General features: G+C 37.8%; 1 protein-coding gene across 4 annotated transcripts in view; it reads left to right on the top strand.

The window, feature by feature from the left end:
- Positions 1-17,886, top strand: part of FAT1 (FAT atypical cadherin 1) — a 104,622-nt gene extending 86,736 nt beyond the window's left edge. The window contains exons 17-28 of one of the 4 annotated variants that reach the window (XM_009277384.1): positions 595-792; positions 5,087-5,888; positions 6,864-6,995; positions 7,110-7,267; positions 7,847-8,309; positions 8,821-8,974; positions 9,218-9,328; positions 9,545-10,185; positions 10,429-10,560; positions 12,599-12,658; positions 15,453-15,488; positions 16,417-17,886. In XM_009277384.1, coding sequence (XP_009275659.1) covers positions 595-792; positions 5,087-5,888; positions 6,864-6,995; positions 7,110-7,267; positions 7,847-8,309; positions 8,821-8,974; positions 9,218-9,328; positions 9,545-10,185; positions 10,429-10,560; positions 12,599-12,658; positions 15,453-15,488; positions 16,417-17,042 — 3,513 coding nt within the window. In that variant the 3' untranslated portion in view covers positions 17,043-17,886. Of the gene's footprint in view, positions 1-594; positions 793-5,086; positions 5,889-6,863; positions 6,996-7,103; positions 7,268-7,846; positions 8,310-8,820; positions 8,975-9,217; positions 9,329-9,544; positions 10,186-10,422; positions 10,561-12,598; positions 12,659-15,452; positions 15,489-16,416 lie in introns of all 4 variants that reach the window. The other 3 variants (XM_019471577.1, XM_019471578.1, XM_009277386.1) reach the window with 3 other exon arrangements.
- Positions 17,887-18,338: the final 452 nt, after the last annotated feature.

The raw sequence follows: 18,338 nt of genomic DNA, 5'->3' as shown, positions 1-18,338 counted from the left end.
TAATAAACCAAAGTGTGTGAAGTGTCTGTGAAACCTCAGGCATTCACAGGGTGCAAACTTGAAGGGATTTTATGATGCAAATTTTAAAACCTGGATTTCATATTTTAACCGGACTGCAGCTGTAGCAGCCACAATTGTAGTCAGAACACTAATTAGGGACACAAGGGGTCAGATGGAGGAGCCTGTTTTTCTAGTCCTCCCAACAAAGGCATTGGATTATTCTTAACAGGTGTTTTAGCTAAATTGGAAATCTTTGATGACTTGGTAATTAATCTACAATAATCTTAATTCAAACCAAAAGTGCAAAAATGTAAAGTTTCAAGGCTGAGCTACTTTTAAAAATATAAGACAAAGTTTAAAAAAATGAAGCTTAAAAATGTACTGCCTTTCTCCTTTTACTGGTTTCATCGTTACTCTCGGAGGGTAGTATTTTTTCTTAAACAATATTGTCATTCTGATTTCTCTTATACTGATTAACTGGCTTGACAGTAATCTGATATTTAATTTTTTTTTTTCTGTTGTGAAAAGGAAATCAATGTTAGGCTATATGCTCAGTTATAACAAAACCAATGTGATTGTATTATGCGTTTATAGGAAAACAAGCCTATTGGATTTAGCGTGCTACAGCTAGTGGTGACAGACAAGGATTCTTCTCACAATGGCCCTCCTTTTCTCTTCACCGTCCTGAGTGGAAACGAAGAGAACACTTTTCAGATTAACCAGCAGGGAGTACTGACCACAGCTGCTGCACTGAATCGCAAAGTGAGGGATCACTATTTACTTCATGTCAAGGTAGGATGCACTACCTCTAGCTGTTTTGCGTTAGAAGTATTTAATTAACTTTTCCCACTCATGCCCAATCCACCATTTTTTCCTGCCTACCCCTTGTCTTTCTGTTACAAGATCCTGACATGCCAAGTAGTCATTTGAGGCACGTTCCTTGTAGTAACATCTTCATAGACAACGTCTGTTGATTTAAATGGAAATCTACACAGGTGTAACAGTAAGCTGAATTAACCTCATGGTAAGGGTAAGGTGTAAGTGAAATGTTAACTGGGTGAGCGGTCTTGATTAAGCCCTTTGCCTTTCATGTGGGATGCTGGAAAAGCCAGCAGGGGACAGGTCCCTTGAGCCACCTGCTATTGGCTGCAGACTTCCTCTTGCCACTGTCACTTGGACCCTTGAAGCTGTGAGCTGGACTACACTGATACGATGGAGACAGGGATAGTGAAGGTTGCACATCGCGGCAGTACTGAAATATTTTTCTATAGTGCCACATTCTTTTTCCAATGGCAATTGAAAATATCTTTCTTTAAGTTTGGAAAACCAGGTCAGTGGACCTTTGTCATAGCATTGAAATCTGCAGCGCAGTACTCGGAGATCTCAGAATCTTGCAGTGGAAAACACGGCATAAAACTCAAAAATGACCTTGAAATGCTATAATATATGCCTATATTTGCCATGGTTGTGCAAAAAGACCAGACCATGTCCAAAAATCCAGGTTGCGTTAATATAGCTAAGTTCTCTAAAATAGTTTTTTGTAACCTGATGTAAGAAAAGTTCAAACAATTTTTTTTAATCTTATCCAGTCCTTTTTAATTCAGTTATAAATTAAGCAGCTGTGAACAGGAGACTTAAAATTGGTAGGCTAAAAATAGCTGGCCTTAATTCTTAAACTTCATTTCCAGATTCATGTTTTAAGAAAAATTCTTAGCTTTATTTTTACATGAGGATTTTCTTTAAATCTCCAAATTATTCTCATATGTAATATTGCAGACAATTTCTGAATAAACATGCACTTGCAGAGTTTGAGCAGTACTGTCTGTATCAGTGTATACTGAATTCTGTCCACATTGGGACAATAGTCGTGGTGTATTTACACAGTCTATCTCTTTTCTTTGGGGAAGGAAAAAAAATTCTCACAGCTACTGTCGTTTGCTGGTTGAGTCACTAAAACATGTTATCAGGAGCCATCAGTATAAGAACCAGCATAGATAAAGGTTCTATTTAAATGTAGTTTAGTTTAGGTTTTAAGAATTGAGATTAAAAAGGGGGCAGGGAGGTATGTCATTCCTCTGTGAGACATTTTTTTTCTCAATGGTGATCTGCTAATTAGTGGTGGGACAGATTAGCCTTCAAGGTACCTAAGCGATGGCTCCATTGGCCTTCCTAGGCTGCATGAGTCCGAAACAGCAGTAGAGCTGGGCTTTGTCACACTTGCCTGATAGGCTTTCCAAGTTCTATACTGATTCCCCAAAGTTGCCCTTTTGTTTAGGGAAGAAGAACCAGCAATGTTTTTCCTGTATGTGCAATCAGTGTAATACAAGATTCTTATGTTTTATTTTATATTTTCTCTAAGCAGTAACTGATTTCTATTTATTTTGCTTCTAAAACATCTTCCTGTGAATGCATGCACAGGCAATTATGTCTGTTCTGTGTAGACTGTTACACTGTCTTTGTCATATTTCATGATTTAGCTGCACCGTTGGCCCTTCCTAATGTACCTGCCTTTTCTTAAGTATGAGGCACCTATCTAACACCTTCCTCTGGGTGGAATCATGCAATTCTTTCATTTCACTTCCTAGCCTGTAGGGTGCTTGTAAACAGCCTGTCAGTACTTAAGCTATCTTCTCTTTAGCACAGCACTTGAAAAGTGCCTTTTTTCTAGGGAATGAATAAGGGCTATTTTAATGGCATCCAGTAGCTAAACAAGGGTCTTAAAACAAATGTACTCATTTAGAACCAAGGCTTCTCAGAGATTGTAAATCATTAAAGCAGACTATACTAATGTGCATTTTTTGTATGCTGTACTACCCAATCTCAGTATTTTGGACCTGTCTAGTCCCTTGATTTACAAGTTCCCTGCCTGGATTCTGGAAATATGTCACTGTCTTTTAATTGCCATTTATCATCTTGTACTATGATAGCTTTTCTTAAATAGACACAGTGCTATGATTTGCTATTATCTTCTCCTTAGTGAGTCACTATATATGAGTATGAAGGCATCTAAAACTAAAACTAGCATTTCCATATCACAAGACTTCAATTCCAATGATACACACAAAAATAGATACATGACTTTTGTGGAAAAATATTCTTCCCCTGTTCATTTAAAAGAAGGAGTTTTCAAAGGCTGTAGGAAGGCATCTTCTCAGGTTTACAGTGTCTTTAATTTCTGTACTCTCGTCTTGCAGCTCACAAGGTAATGGCTGTGTATGATCTCTTAATACTCGTTTTCGTTTTAACTGACCTTCACTGGTGTGCTTTTCAGTATTGATAGCTTTCACCTTAGTTGCTTTCTGAATGGATTGCTGAGGCAGAGGTCGTCTTATGTTACAGGCATACTTTAATTGGGAAAAAAACAAAACAAAACAAAAAACCCCAAGACCCCACAAACAACCCCTCCCATACACACCCCACACACCCCCTACCACCAAAAAACTTTACTTAACATGAGCCTTTCTTCTACTTTACTTTTGTGTTTTTAATAGAAGTAAGGATTTTTTTCCCAACAGCCACCTACATGTGCACGCCACTCACATTTGCTTTCCCTCTCTCCAAAGGAAATAGATTATCCATTAACAAATGTCTCACAGCATTAGTGTGTGAAATCTTCAGCTATGAGTCATACAGTCCTTTGTGCCACACTCTGAAGTCTTCAGTTTAAAATGACAGAAGATTTTTAAATATCCGCACTATTGAAAAATCATTTCTCCTGGGGCTCTTCTTTCCTACTTGCTGTCCATTTGTTATAATTTTACTTGCCCGTTTTAAGCCCTTTCTTGTTTCCCTTGGGCATTTCTCCTGCAGCTAAACTGTCTGCCTTCTCTTGTTTCCAGGCAGAAATCTAAGCAAAACAAAACTTTGCCAACTTGAGCTGTCTCTCTCTCCCCCCCGGCCCCGTTATTTATGTTTGTGTAACTAGAGGGCAAGTTTCTAGCTGTGCCTGTCTTTTGGAGTTAACAGATGAAGACATGTAGTTCTATGAGACATGTATTAGCTTTTAAAAATGCTACGATTATATGCACGTCCACAGATGATCCTGTGCCTGGAGTTTTTCCTCTTTTGCTTAAATTTGTATGAAAAATCAAAAGCAGCTTCTCTGCATAGATCTTCAAAGTGTACCAACTACCTGTAGTCATTGTAAAATTATTGTAAAATCTTTCGAACAATGCAGGGTATCTTCTACCTTCTGAGCCCTGTGTATCCCCTCTGTCCCTTCACATCTCTCCAATTCTTCTTTGCCCATTTCTTTAGTCTCACTTTCAGTAACCGGGAAAGGGCTCTGGGAAAAAGGTAGATGGGAAACAAGAACTGAGAAATAGAAAGAAGGTGAACCTCAGGGAATGCTCTTTTCTCACTTTTCTACTCTTTTTTTTTGTCCCCTCTTCATACAATGACAGTGTATGCTTTTGTCAAAAAAGGGTGGAGGACAGGGGATGTGATGTTTAAAAAGGCTTCAAAATTGAATTAGGCTGATTTTGTTAAAGATAGTTACTTTAGTTGTCTGAAGCAAATAGCACTATAGGTGTGGGTTTTTTTCCTCTCCATAATCACAAATCATGAAAGACAACATAATTAATTGTAACTTTCTACATGTATTGTTTTCCTTTTGAAGTACTGTTTGGCATACTGCATTTAGATTGTCTTCAAGACCACTTCCTATAACTGGTGAAGCATGTTGTAAATTTCTGGTGCATGACTCATTTCAAGTTTGTAATGTTTCCATGCTTGAAATAAAAAAGCTTCAAGCACCATCTGCTGTCTGAAATCAGCTACTGTGCATTTCCTCTGTATTTGCTAGAAGTGCTAGTAGCTTCCTGGCATGTCCAGGTATTAAGAGCACTGTAGCCTTTTAATCTTGGAAGAAGTGAAAATGTGTTTGTGTGTGCCTGCTTATATAAGCTTTTTAAATTTTCAATATTAACTTTTATGTCAGGACCTGTGTTATGAAATTTTAATAAAGCATTTTCCTACAGGAACTTTTTTTTTTTAGAAAAATACAAGTCTACTGTATACAGTACAGCTATCTACAGTAGAATTTGAGATGAAGCAAAAATCTAACTCTGTCCTCATCTTCCTTTAGGTGGCAGATAATGGAAAACCACCATTGTCATCTTTGACTTACATTGATATTAGAGTTATTGAGGAAAGCATTTATTCTCCAGCAATTCTGCCTCTAGAAATCTTTATCACAGCCTTTGGGGAAGAATATTCAGGTGGTGTCATTGGAAAAATTCATGCAACTGATCAAGATGTTTATGATACTTTGACATACAGTCTGGACCCCAAAATGGAATCCTTGTTCTCTGTTTCCAGTACTGGTGGCAAACTAATAGCACATAAAAGATTAGACGTAGGACAGTACCTCCTAAATGTCACTGTTACAGATGGAAAATTTACAACTGCAGCTGATATTACTGTACACATCAGACAAATCACACAAGATTTACTAAATCACAGCATTGCAATACGCTTTGCAAACCTGGCCCCTGAAGAATTCATCGGTGATTACTGGCGTAATTTCCAGAGAGCTTTAAGAAACATCTTGGGCGTGAGGAGAAATGACATCCAGATTGTTAGTTTGCAGCCTTCTGATCCTCCTTCAAATCTTGATGTCCTCCTGAATATTGAGAAGTCTGGTAGCTCTCAGCACCCAATGAGAATTTTGCTCCACAAGATAAACTCTTCTGTGCCTGACCTAGAGGAGATTTTAGGTGTCCGGATAATTGATGTTTTCCATAAGCTTTGTGCAGGCCTAGATTGTCCTTTGAAATTTTGTGAAGAAAAAATAACAGTGGATGAGAACATCATGTCAACCCACAGCACAGCCAGGTTGAGTTTTGTCACTCCCCGTCATCACAGAACAGCAGTTTGTCTTTGTAAAGGTAAGAAAAGCAGTAAGGAAAACAGTATCCTTGAAAACATTGTTCTGGTTTTGAATAGCCGTAATCCACAGGGAAACACGTATATTACAGGACAAGATTAAGAATGTCCTGTAACCCTCACTGCAATATTTGCCTAATTTTATTCAGAGTAAGGAGTAATTCTTTGTCTCATTACCCATTTTAAGAATTTACATAATATAAGCTTTTGGGAAGGGATTTTTTTTTTTATAGTTGCACCTTCATTTTCTGTTTTATGAAAGAAGTTCCTTTTTTTTTTTGTTGCCCGTTCTAAATTGCCAGCCATTTTCAGTCTCGTATGCACGAAGGTAAGTTCTTGCAAAGTGCCTGATTACTTCCTGGTTTCTGCTTAGAGGAATAGCCCACGCAGCTTCCAAACTTGGCTGGAAATGACAGGGTGAATTGGGAAATGAATATTCATTAAGATACATATAAGTATACAGACTTATAACAGAAGATTAATTTGTCGTTGGCTTTGAGGGAAACAACATTGCTTTTTAAAATCATGACTTAATCATGCTGGGTGAACTTGCACATCTTAAGTAAATATTTAAAGCCCGTTCCTTTTCTGTCTCAAATACAGACACACTCTTCTCCTGCTCTCCCCAACCCACTCTGTCCATGTTTAATATCTATATGTTGTTTTTTATGGTGTGTGATAGTAATGGTAAACCTTAAACCACAACACCGGTTGCCAAATTTTACCAATTGAATTGTTTGAGTAATCAAGATAACTATGAACATCAGCCGCTATACATGCCATTTGTCTAGTCTGTGTTTGTGCCAGTCGTGTCCCATAACTGTTACTTCACTTCCTTGTCTGATAGTTAGGAATATCATTTGGGTTGCTTTCAGCTACTGTACTTAAGTACGCTATTTTCACATATTTAAATATAGCTATTTTCACAAAATACCCTTACCGCCAACAGAAGAGAAAGAATGTATTTCGTTTTACAGAAGGGAAATGCCCCCTGGTGAATAGTGTGTGTGAAGGAAACCCATGCCCTGAAGGTACCGAATGTTTAGGAGATCCAAAGGAAGGAAAATACACCTGTGTTTGCCAAGACAGCAAAGCTGGACAGTGTCCTGGTAAGAAATTAACTCTAAAAATCTCTGCGTAAAACCATACTACTTTGCAAATACAAATTTGATTCCAGTCCTGTGTTAACACATTTTATGCTTTTCTGTATTCCTAAGCATCAGCTGGCTCTGCTGTGACATTTACTGGGAGCAGCTATGTGAAATACCGTCTCATGGAAAATGAGAACAAAGAGGAAATGAAGCTGACAATGAGACTTAAAACTTACTCTGCTCATGCAGTTGTTATGTATGCTCGAGGAACAGACTACAGTATCTTAGAGGTATATTAAAATCTCCCCCTCTTTTCTTCTTACCATCTTCTTACTATTTTTTGTGCCAAATTAAGAGATTGAATCACAACATCTCTGTAGCATTGTTACAATTGAGAATTGCCTTCAAGGTAGTGTGTGTTATACATCCAGGTGACAAACTTGTACAGAATTTTTTTAATGTGTAAAAGGAATTAGTTTTCTTTAATGTTTTAAAAATAAAACAAAACAAAAAAAACCCTGAATTATCTATTTTAAATAACAACTTTAAATTTATTTGCATATAATACTCATGAAGTCCATACAGAAAAAGTCACTTAAAGCACAAGGTGAAAGGTCTTGAAGTATTGTAATCTTTTGGTGATGATCTGTGACTTCTTTACTAGAGGAAAAAATGTACAAAGTATACATTTTAATTAAAAGAACCATATAGAATGAATCACAATCACTGTGACTGTTTGGAATACAGATGGTTTTATGAACACCACCATCATCCCGTCTCTCCAGCAAACATAAACTTTTATAGGCATCAATACTTTATACTCTTTAAGTGTGCAGACCATTTGTTGATGTCGTGGCTTTCCTCTATAGATTCACCATGGAAGGCTGCAATATAAATTCGATTGTGGCAGTGGACCTGGGATTGTCTCCGTTCAGAGCATTCAGATTAACGATGGCCAGTGGCATTCAGTATCTCTTGAAGTGGACGGAAATTACGCACGACTTGTTCTGGATAGGGTGCATACTGCGTCTGGTACTGCTCCTGGTACACTTAGGACACTAAACCTAGATAATCATGTGTTTTTTGGTGGTCATATTCGGCAGCAAGGTACAAGACATGGTAGAAGTCCTCAGGTTAGCAATGGTTTCAGAGGCTGTATGGATTCTGTTGTACTTAATGGACAAGAGCTGCCCCTAAACAGTAAGCCACGAAATTATGCACACATGGAAGAATCTGTAGATGTGACTCCTGGATGCTTACTGACTACCACAGAAGGTTGTTCAAGCAGCCCATGTCAGAATGGAGGCATCTGCAATGTGCTGTCAAATGGAGGTAAGCTCTGTGCTGTATTTTTCTGCTGTTAGTTTTCAAAACTGCTTTTCCACTTCCCTGCCATGAAGGACAAAACAACTTTGTGAATAATTCTTGCTTTCCCAGAGAGTTGTAGAAGGCTGGTTGTTGAACAGGTAGGAAGGCTGTGTCTGCCGTGTTCTAGACTCAGTTCCTTGGGGTATGAAGTAGACAAAGTCCATCAGACAAAGTGGGGATTTAACCTTCAGTGTCAACACCTGAGGTCCGTCCTCTTAGCTGCCTACTTTAGAGTCATCCTTTAAAAATTCTGAAGTCATTGTGACAAGCTTGAGTTTTGTGAGAGAAATGGAAGTTATCCTTCAACTGTATTCAAGAAAAACTTTACTGTTAGACTTCCCTTCATCTTTCAATAAAAATATTTCTCTTTCTTCCCATCCTCTCTCTCTTTGAACAGGTAGGTGGGCAGGGAGGATTTTATCTTAAATCCAGTAAAGCCATGTGTGTCTTTCAAAAAGACTGTATTTGATTTCAGGTTACTACTGCAAGTGTGCACCTTTGTTTATGGGAACTCACTGCGATGTAAGTGTCAACCCGTGTGCTTCCAACCCCTGCCTTTATGGTGGTACTTGCATCCCGGTCAGTGATGATTTTATCTGCCAGTGCCGAGGACAATACACAGGCCAAAGGTATGTTTTGTATGGTTTATTGTACCAATGAACCCCTTAGAGAATAGGCTATAAATGTAACACTCTTTCTGTTTTCTTTTTTATCTGTTTCCTACTTAAAGCTCAGACTTTGAAACCCACTGTAGTTAGTTGAAGTTAATGCCAACCCCCATGTTACAGCCCTGAATCCCACACTATACTCACTTGCAGTAAGGTAATGATTCATTCATGCTTCCCCCCCCCCTTTTTTTTTTGCCTTTGCAGGTGCCAGCTGGGTCCATATTGCAAAGACAATCCTTGTAAAAACAGTGGCAAGTGTATTGACAGTTTGGATGGACCTGTTTGTGAGTGTGAAGCAGGCTTTCGTGGAGAAAGGTAGGTAGTGTTCCACATATATTGAATTTTTAACAGTATTACTTAATAGTTAACAGTTCAAACTGGTTGAAATCTGGAATGTTGATAAAATAGCAAATTGCCTGGTAGTGTACAGAACTGTGTATTAAATAGATCTAGAATTGTTGAGAACAAGGAGACGACAACAAAGACTACTGATGTAAACTAACCATCATTGCTCTGCTCTGTTTCTGGTAGGTGCCTGACTGATGTCGATGAATGCGTAGAAAACCCGTGTCTTAATGGTGCCCTTTGTGAGAATACTTACGGTTCATATCACTGCAATTGTAGCCGTGGATTTGGAGGAAAACACTGCACAGACATTGTTCTTAACAAATATGTTTCGACATCTTGGAACATTAGCTTCGCCGAAGTGATTGGGATTATTGTTTTCATTGCAGGAATATTCTTGTTAGTTGTCATTTTTGTTGTTTGCCGCAAAGTGATTAGTAGAAAGAAGAAGCACCAGCCAGAACCTGAAGACAAGCAACTGGGAGCTACAACGGCTTTCTTGCAAAGACCTTATTTTGATGCAAAATTGAATAAGAACATCTATTCTGACATCCCACCACAGGTTCCTGTTCGTCCCATTTCATACACTCCAAGCATTCCAAGCGACTCCAGGAACAATCTTGACAGGAATTCTTTTGAGGGGTCTGCTATCCCCGAGCACCCAGAGTTTAGTACTTTTAACCCAGATTCTGTACATGGTCACCGGAAAGCTGTAGCTGTTTGCAGTGTAGCACCAAATTTGCCACCTCCACCTCCCTCCAACTCTCCTTCAGACAGCGATTCAATACAGAAACCCAGCTGGGATTTTGACTATGACAGTAAGAAATGTTCTTATTTTATTACTTTTCTGTTAAAGGTGTGTGCTGGTACAATTTTAATATGAGTGCAAAGTCTGCCCATGCCTGTTAGGGTACAAAAGGCATTATGACTTCACTGGGTTTTGAGTCTGATCAGGCTTCATGCTCTATTAAGTTTTGTAAAAATGTGTAGATCTCGGCCTTAAATTTTATTGACTGTTTAATCTAGAATCCATTAATCGTCTCGCTTGAAACTTTTTCTTTCAGCTAAAGTAGTAGATCTTGACCCCTGCCTTTCAAAAAAGCCTCTGGATGAAAAGAACTCCCATCCTTATAGTGCTAGAGAAAGCATGTCTGAGGTCCAGTCTCTCAGCTCCTTCCAGTCTGAATCATGTGATGACAATGGTACGTAAAATACAATCATTCTGTACTGCTGCTTACATTCATTTCTTCTGTCTTTGCATCTATATCTCTTAGTGTCAATAGGACTTACATATATCGAATATATATTAAATAATAGCTTATTTAATATATATCTGTATTTACTTATGTTAATACCCAGATATGTTAATTTTTAAAAAGTATTTTGCCTATCTTACACCTCGTGTTAATTACTTTACCTTAAAATTATATATAAACATTCTGCTGTTAGAGTATTAACAGTGAAAATGCAGCAGAAGGTGTTCAGAGCCTTGTGTTTAAAAGGTGTTAAAAGCGTGTTCAAACTGAGAAACTCTTCTAGGTAATCATTAGTTATCACCTTATACGAGAATATGGTGAATTTAAAAAACGGCCTCTGCACAAATATAACTTTCGCTTTGACGTTCAGCTCTCAGTAAAAAACTTTCTGGTGTTACAGTTTCATTTGTTTCCTTCTCTTTTTCTTGCTGCGACCTCAGCTCCCATATGGATCAGATCAGTTCTGAGTGAGAGCAGAGTTTAAGGGACTGCTTGTAAGTTTGATTACTTTAGTAATGAAGGAAGCTGCACAAAAAGGAATTTTGTTATAGTAGAACAGTATATTTGGCTTTCACCATGATTAAAATGAATTCATAAAATTTCATACAATGAAAACAGCAAATATAAAAATATAAATATTTTGATCACAACTCCAGTCCATCAAAATATAATCAGTATGCATATTTGTGGGGTTTATTACTATTAATTGGAAGTCTTTTACTTTTCCATTGTGGTGACAGATGCTTTTACAGTTGATATGAATGCATCTATGTATTCAGAAATATTTCAGACTGATTGGACAAAGCCACAGTTGTCCCGTAACTTAATTCACTAAGTTAAGGTGTTTTGATTCTTTATTCCAATTTCTGCTTTTGTCTGTGTGCAGTAAAAAGAATTTGAAATTTCTTTAGCTTAGGAATAAAGAACATTCTGCTTCTCAACGAAGTAGAGTGATTTGTTCTTAACATCTGTGTTAATGATTGGTGAAAGTAAAATGGTATGCTTACAGTACTCATCATTTTATCAGTAGACCTGATACCAACTTTCAACTTTTTTCCTGTGGTATTAAGTGTTGTGCGGTACATGCTGTTCTCCCCTCCTCTCCATCCCATATATTTCATACATTCTTACTCACATTTCTTGTCATGTATTGATTACTCATTGATACATCATTTTAAGAGAAATAGGTGTAGCATCATAGATATTGTTCCTTCCTTCCTTTTTGGTAGATTCTGAATTTATTAGTTTGAAATTTAATTTGTGAACCATGCAAATAAATTGCATGTGCTTACCTCATCCTACCCTATAAAAGTAAATCCTTCTCCCTTCCAAAAGTATCTTGGGAAAGGGAAGACATAAAAAATAAATTCATTTTAGTTGTTTTTAAATAAGAATGTCACAGCCTGAATTTGGTATTCCTACTGTGATAACCACTGTTCACACACACCTTGAGTACATCAGCCACAGAAGTTTTCAGTAGATATTTTTCATACTGTAGCATTTTAGTTCATTTCAGTGAAAATTTCTTCCCCTGGTCTTCCATTGGGGGGGGGGGAAATGTAGTTTGCAGTCTAACAGGGGAAGCCTAATGCAATACTCCTTAATTCACCCAACACAAGCCTTTAGAAGAGCCTAGTTTATTGCTATCTAGAGGAAGTATTATGCAAATGGTATGTTTAGGAAACATTTCAGAAATTCTAACACAACTAAAGCAGCTTTGTGCTTGTGCAGAATTTGCTTCAGGAGGAGTTACAAGTACTTTTCCATGTTTATCAAGAATAAAATTCAGGTTTAGAGAGTATTTTATGTATTAATGCAACTGCTTTCTAGATAGAGAGTAAAGGTATATGTATACCAATAATCTTGCTCTATAAAATAGTAATGAACTGCAATTTTACAGTGTTTTTTTGTATATCTGTATGCTGTTTAAAATGATACTAACTATAGGTTTGTTTTAATTTGCTCCTTTTATACCTTTTACAAGCTTCCGTAGTGACTGTAATACACCTTGTCAATGCTGTTGTTGACTCGGTGGAAAAAGAAGGTATATATATGTTTTCATATTTTTTTACTGCTTTGGCAGAATAATGCACGTTTGTCTTCTAGTAATGTAGCCCTAGCAGATGGGAGTTATAAAATATTATTTACTTGGACTTTCTGATAAGTTTTAGCAAAGAATATATTTATATTGTATATCTGTTCATATTTTCATGTGTATGCTGTAGCTACGCTGTGGACAGGTTTCAAAGTGTGATTTCTTGGAGGGGGGAAAGAATTGGCGTAAAAAGATCTTGGTGCTTACTCTCTTCTGAAAATATTCACACTGAAGCTCCCAGCAGAATTGAGACAGCATCAAAGGCAATTACATACACTACTGTAGATGAAAAAGCAGCAGCCCCCACTTCCTTTTCTTCTCCCACCCACATCTGTTGGCACCTTGTCCAGCTGAGCAGAATGGGAGTAGTCTGGTACCAGTACGCACTTCCCTGGTCTTCAGATCAATCTGTCTCTTTAGCAGAAAAAGATGATTTCTAGTATGCAGTTGAGGTATGCAGGCATACGCATCCCTATCAGTTTAAGTAGTTACTTACTACCCAGCCGTACACCAGTAACTAAAAGGTATGTTTGGGTGTATATATGTACACACACATGTATTTGTGTGTGTGTGTAGTATGTATTTGGAAGTTAGAAAGAGGCGAAGTAGACGTTTTCAATGGAATTTTATTTCTTTTCTGCTAATGTTTAAGAACTGACCACTCTGGAAAACACAAACCCTTTGCAAAATCATAGTAGTAATAAAGGTGGCGGTGAGTCTATACAAATGCTACCTATTGTTTTAATTGAGTTAAAAATCCTTAAAGTTCCAGTAATATGCAAGTAATTCACGTCATGACCATGAGTCTGCAGAGGTTACTTCTGAAATAACATCCACAGTGTATGTTTCCTATTTCTTAATACAGACTAGGAAACCCTACTTTTTTATTAAGTCCTACTTAAAACAAAGCCATTTTAAGAACATAAAATTAATTATAGTAGCTAAAGATTCTCTTTGGTTTGTTACTTGAAGTACATCCTGTCTAATGTATGCAGACACAAAAAAAGTAGACAAATGCAAAGACTTCTAATTACATGAGAGTATTTCATTACTGTGTACCTGTAGACCATAGTCCTCAGTGATAAAAAATTGTAATGCGCAGTACATATGAAAGGGAGAATTATAAGACTAGAAGAGGTAAAATCTCTCAGGGGAAATATTTAATAACTTAGATTTTCTCTGAGATTTTAATTGGTAGAAAATAAAAATGATGGATGTAGTTCTCAAGTCAAAGTTCTAAAGTATTGCTTGATGGTTTAGTATCACTGTAAGATAAATACAAATATTTTATGCATTGCAGAATATTCACAGAGAGATGAAAGATGTCCTGCTTAGCTACTTCTTAACACTTGGAAGTTTCTACTCTTAATAAGCATTCCTTCTTTCAAAGCATCTTAGGTAAATGAGTTCTGCTTTTGAGCACCCTCAGGAGAGTGCCAGTTCAAGCAGCAGAGATCCTTGCTTAAGCCTTCAGCAAGGTCAAGCTCTGGGACAGATGGTCTTTTCTCTCAGACTCTTTAGTCTCCCCAGGTGGTTCTGTCCAACAGGTATCCTGGAAGTATGAACTGTAGCTAGTCTCATCCTAGGACAGTTGTAGGCCTGCATTCTCTGCACTGCTCCTCAGGGAAGGTCGTAGCTCCGTGCACATGGACAGTGCTGAGTGCAAGAGGAAATCTGCTCCAGTCTAGCAGATTGTCACCTAGAAAGATGGGCACATCAGGTTCTAGTTTGTGTTTCTGTATTTTATGTTAAAGGGTCTTTGCCTCAGAAGCAGAGGACAGGACCAAGAACTCCCCACTGCTTGGTAAAAGCGCTCTAAATCATATAAGGCCTATTGGCTTTAGTTTTGCACCCAGTTTCCCTAGAAAAATGGAGAATGTCGTCTTCTAAGTAGACTAGTGGTGAGAACCTTCTCCTGGAGATGAGGCCAAAGATGTTTTAGGAGTCTCAGATCACGGATAGTAACAGACTGATACCTCCTTTAGTGTGGACAGTATTTTTCTTGTCTGGGCTAGGCAAGCTTAAAAAAAAAAGGAAACATCCCCCAAGAGTCAACCTCTGTCCCTCCAGTCTTCCAAGAATAGATAAAAGTATCGATTCTTAGGAGAAGATTCTGGTATTAGGATAGGCATCGCCCATCCTTACAGACCTGAATAGGGAATATAGATTCCTGAAGAGAGAAAGATTTAAAATTTGTCAGATAACACAGGACAGTTCTCTGCTGAGCATGAGTTGTTGGGATTGCTGTACAAAGGGAGGCAGGTCTCCCAGTGCACAGCGTATGGAAGCTAGATACTAAAGGGAGAGGTCCCATCTTTGCATGAGATACTTGAAAGTCTAAGTCCTAATAGGTGCAGCCCTGTATCGAAAACCACAGGGATACAAGGAAAGAAAAAAATCAGACCAAGTCTTGTTACCCTTTTTAGCAGAAGTCCTAAACCTACTGATAGATTTCTACAGACTGCAGATTTTGCCACTACACAGCCGTGTCCTGGCTGGGCTACATCAACTCAGTAGCTATTCAACAGTTCAAGTCTAACAAAGAAGGAGCCCAGGAGAGAAAAAAAAAAAATGCCAATTTTACTACTGCTAAGTAAACTGGCGTATTTTGCCTACTAATAATGGACAAAAGCAGCATGAACATCATAGTGACAGTCATTGTTTGTCTTTACGTCGGTTCTACTATTTGATTCCTAACTACAGATGTTTTCTCCTTTTTCTTCTCATTCTGCCACCTAAAAAGAATCTTTTGCTGTTCCTGACCTCAGCAATTCAAGAGGTGACTTCTGCATGCAGTTCATTGATGTTCACCAAAATATTTCTGTTCATACTTGATTTTAACACAGACTTACTATCAGTTGCTTGCTGTGCATTTGTCTGCAGTGATTACTAGATTTGCACCTTATTACAATTCTGAATGATTTTCCTTTTTGGTGGTTAGATGAGAAAAACAATTATTTTTTAATGAGGTTAGGCTTACATCTAGTTTCCAGCAGACCAATACAAACTTATTCAAGGGGAGTTTGCAAGAGAGGATCAAGTTCGGTCATTTATGCATGATTAAGCTTGATTTTCCTGTGTGTTCTTGTATTTGAATGTGGAATGTCTTTACTAATAGTCAGAGATTTTTATCAGAGATGCGGCAGTTACTGTAGAGCTAACAGCATTTTGTGAAATTAACTTTACAATTCAGTTAAGGGGTAAAGTCGCTTTAAAAGGTCTGGATACTTTACCAATTAGAAAATACTTCTTTTATGTAAGAAAAGCATGGTTTATATATGCTAAATATATTCGTAAGAAAAACAGGCAGCTGTAATCACCCTAACTTTAATTACTTAACAGTTGATTAAGAATTTAGCTGCACCAGGGAGGCTGTTGGTTCTTTGCTATCCAGTGAACAATTCTATACCATTATGTATTGTGACAGCACATTCCATAGGTGACCTACAGCTCTTCCCATTAGGTGAGATGTCTGAGAAAATGTAAAAGTTCAAGTGTGAATGACGCAATATCTAATGCATGGCATAACTGTAAAGCTGTGTTGTGTTGAATGTCTTTTGTGGAACCGGGGCAAACTGCTCTCTAATTAACTAGTGTCCTAATCACGGTGATTGCATTGTCTTAATACGTATGTTGACTTCTCAGTTCAGATTGACTTGAAGACAAGATACTAACATTACCTTTTTTTTTAAAAATCAACTTTTCAGGTTATCACTGGGATACATCAGACTGGATGCCAAGCGTTCAGTTGCCAGGTATCCAAGAGTATCCAAATTACGAAGTGGTTGAGGAGTCAGCTCCCCTCTACACGGATCCAAACGCCATCGATACAGACTATTACCCTGGCGGTTATGACATAGAGAGTGATTTTCCACCTCCACCTGATGACTTCCCTGCACCTGATGAGCTTCCACCGTTACCACCAGAATACAGTGACCAGTTGGAGTCAATACAGCCACCCAGAGACATGCCAGCCGTAGGTAGCTTGGGTTCTTCTACAAGAAGCAGGCAGAGATTTAACCTGAATCAGTACCTTCCCCATCACTATCCTGCAGACATGTCAGAACCTCAGACCGCAACCAGTGGCGTCAACGGCAGTTACAGAGAACCTTATGCTCCTTACACGTTAGGGTACAATAGAGACTTTGAAGCACCCGCTGTAGACAACATGTCCATGTCTGTGTATGCTTCCACAGCTTCGTGCTCCGATGTGTCAGCGTGCTGTGAAATGGAGTCTGAAGTCATGATGAGTGACTATGAGAGTGGCGATGATGGTCATTTTGAAGATGTGAAAATTCCTCCACTTGATTCCCAGCAACATACAGAAGTCTGACACACTCAACAAAAGTGCCTGGACTCTAACAAACTTTGTCAAATCTAGAGCAACTTCCAAGAGCTTTTTTATTTTTTTCTTTTTCCCAGCCACAGTGAATGCTTTTGTTTCAGTGAGCTAAACTGGCGTGGCGGCATTGGATCATGCAGCTCCATTTCACTAAATTAGCCTATTTCCATTTCCTGACCTACTGTAATTGGACAGTTCCAAGATTTCCATTGGCTGTGCCATTTCTGAACATCCTTTTTGTACTTACATTGTCTATGTTAAAAAAAAATCACATACCACTTCTCCATGTTAGCATGATGCATATATTTATATAGTTCTAATGCAATTAATTTTCTCCTACTTTTTGTAAATTTTATGTACAGTTTTGATTTTAATAGTTTTAACTAGATTTTGTAGATATTTTGTGAATTTGTTTTCCACTGAAACTAGTGGTGTTAGTGTGCCATTAAAAGCTAGCACCCTGACTTCTTTAATCAGGGCGTCACTGTATGTATTCCCCCAAAAACTAAGGTTTGACATTTCATTATAAAAAAAATACAGCATATTCACACAATTCCAACTGTACATAGGTTAGGTCTGATAACTTTCTGGGTCAACTACATGGAAATGTCTTAAATGGGTTGCTGTATTTTAGAACAGTAAACATTTTTTCCCTTCTTGGAAAGTGTGTTGGGGACCCTCTACATACCAGTTTAGAACCAAAACCACCACGACACAGTTTTTATAGTGTCTGTATATTTGTGATCCAATGGTCTTGTAAAGGTTTTTACTGAAAATTACCATTAGCCAGTCTTTCTTACTGACAATAAATTATTAATAAAATACTTTAGCTTTGCTCTGTGTATCTCTATTATATAATATACAATTGACAAAGCATTCAGTGCAGCATTTTTAAGTCTGTATATGTTTTGTACTGTATTAAGTTACTTGCTCCAAGCAACACATTTTCTTCTCCTCAGAAATCAAACTGCAGCTATGTTAGAGATGCTCACTAGATGGCAGCGTGTGTCTACTTAATGGTGTTTTAAAAAGTAATCGGGCCAGTATGAATAAAGATTGATGGGTATCAAACTTCAGTAGCCTTCTCGGTAGTTTGCATTTTTCTTTAAACATATAATATCAGCTATGTAAATTACTGAGTATTTTTTCCTGAAGTCCCAAAAATATATACAAAAAAAAACCCCAAGCTCTTTAAAGCAGTTTCTTCCTTTCTTATTCACCTGAATAGTTATTTTCATGAATAGTTGTCCCTTGATTGTGCACTTGCACGCTGAGTTTGTGATAAAT

The sequence above is a fragment of the Aptenodytes forsteri genome, unplaced genomic scaffold (genome assembly GCF_000699145.1).
Source record: "Aptenodytes forsteri isolate BGI_AS27 unplaced genomic scaffold, ASM69914v1 Scaffold65, whole genome shotgun sequence".
NCBI lineage: Eukaryota > Metazoa > Chordata > Aves > Sphenisciformes > Spheniscidae > Aptenodytes > Aptenodytes forsteri.
The sequence above is the reverse complement of the archived record's forward strand: the minus strand, read 5'-3'. Positions and strand labels throughout refer to the sequence as shown.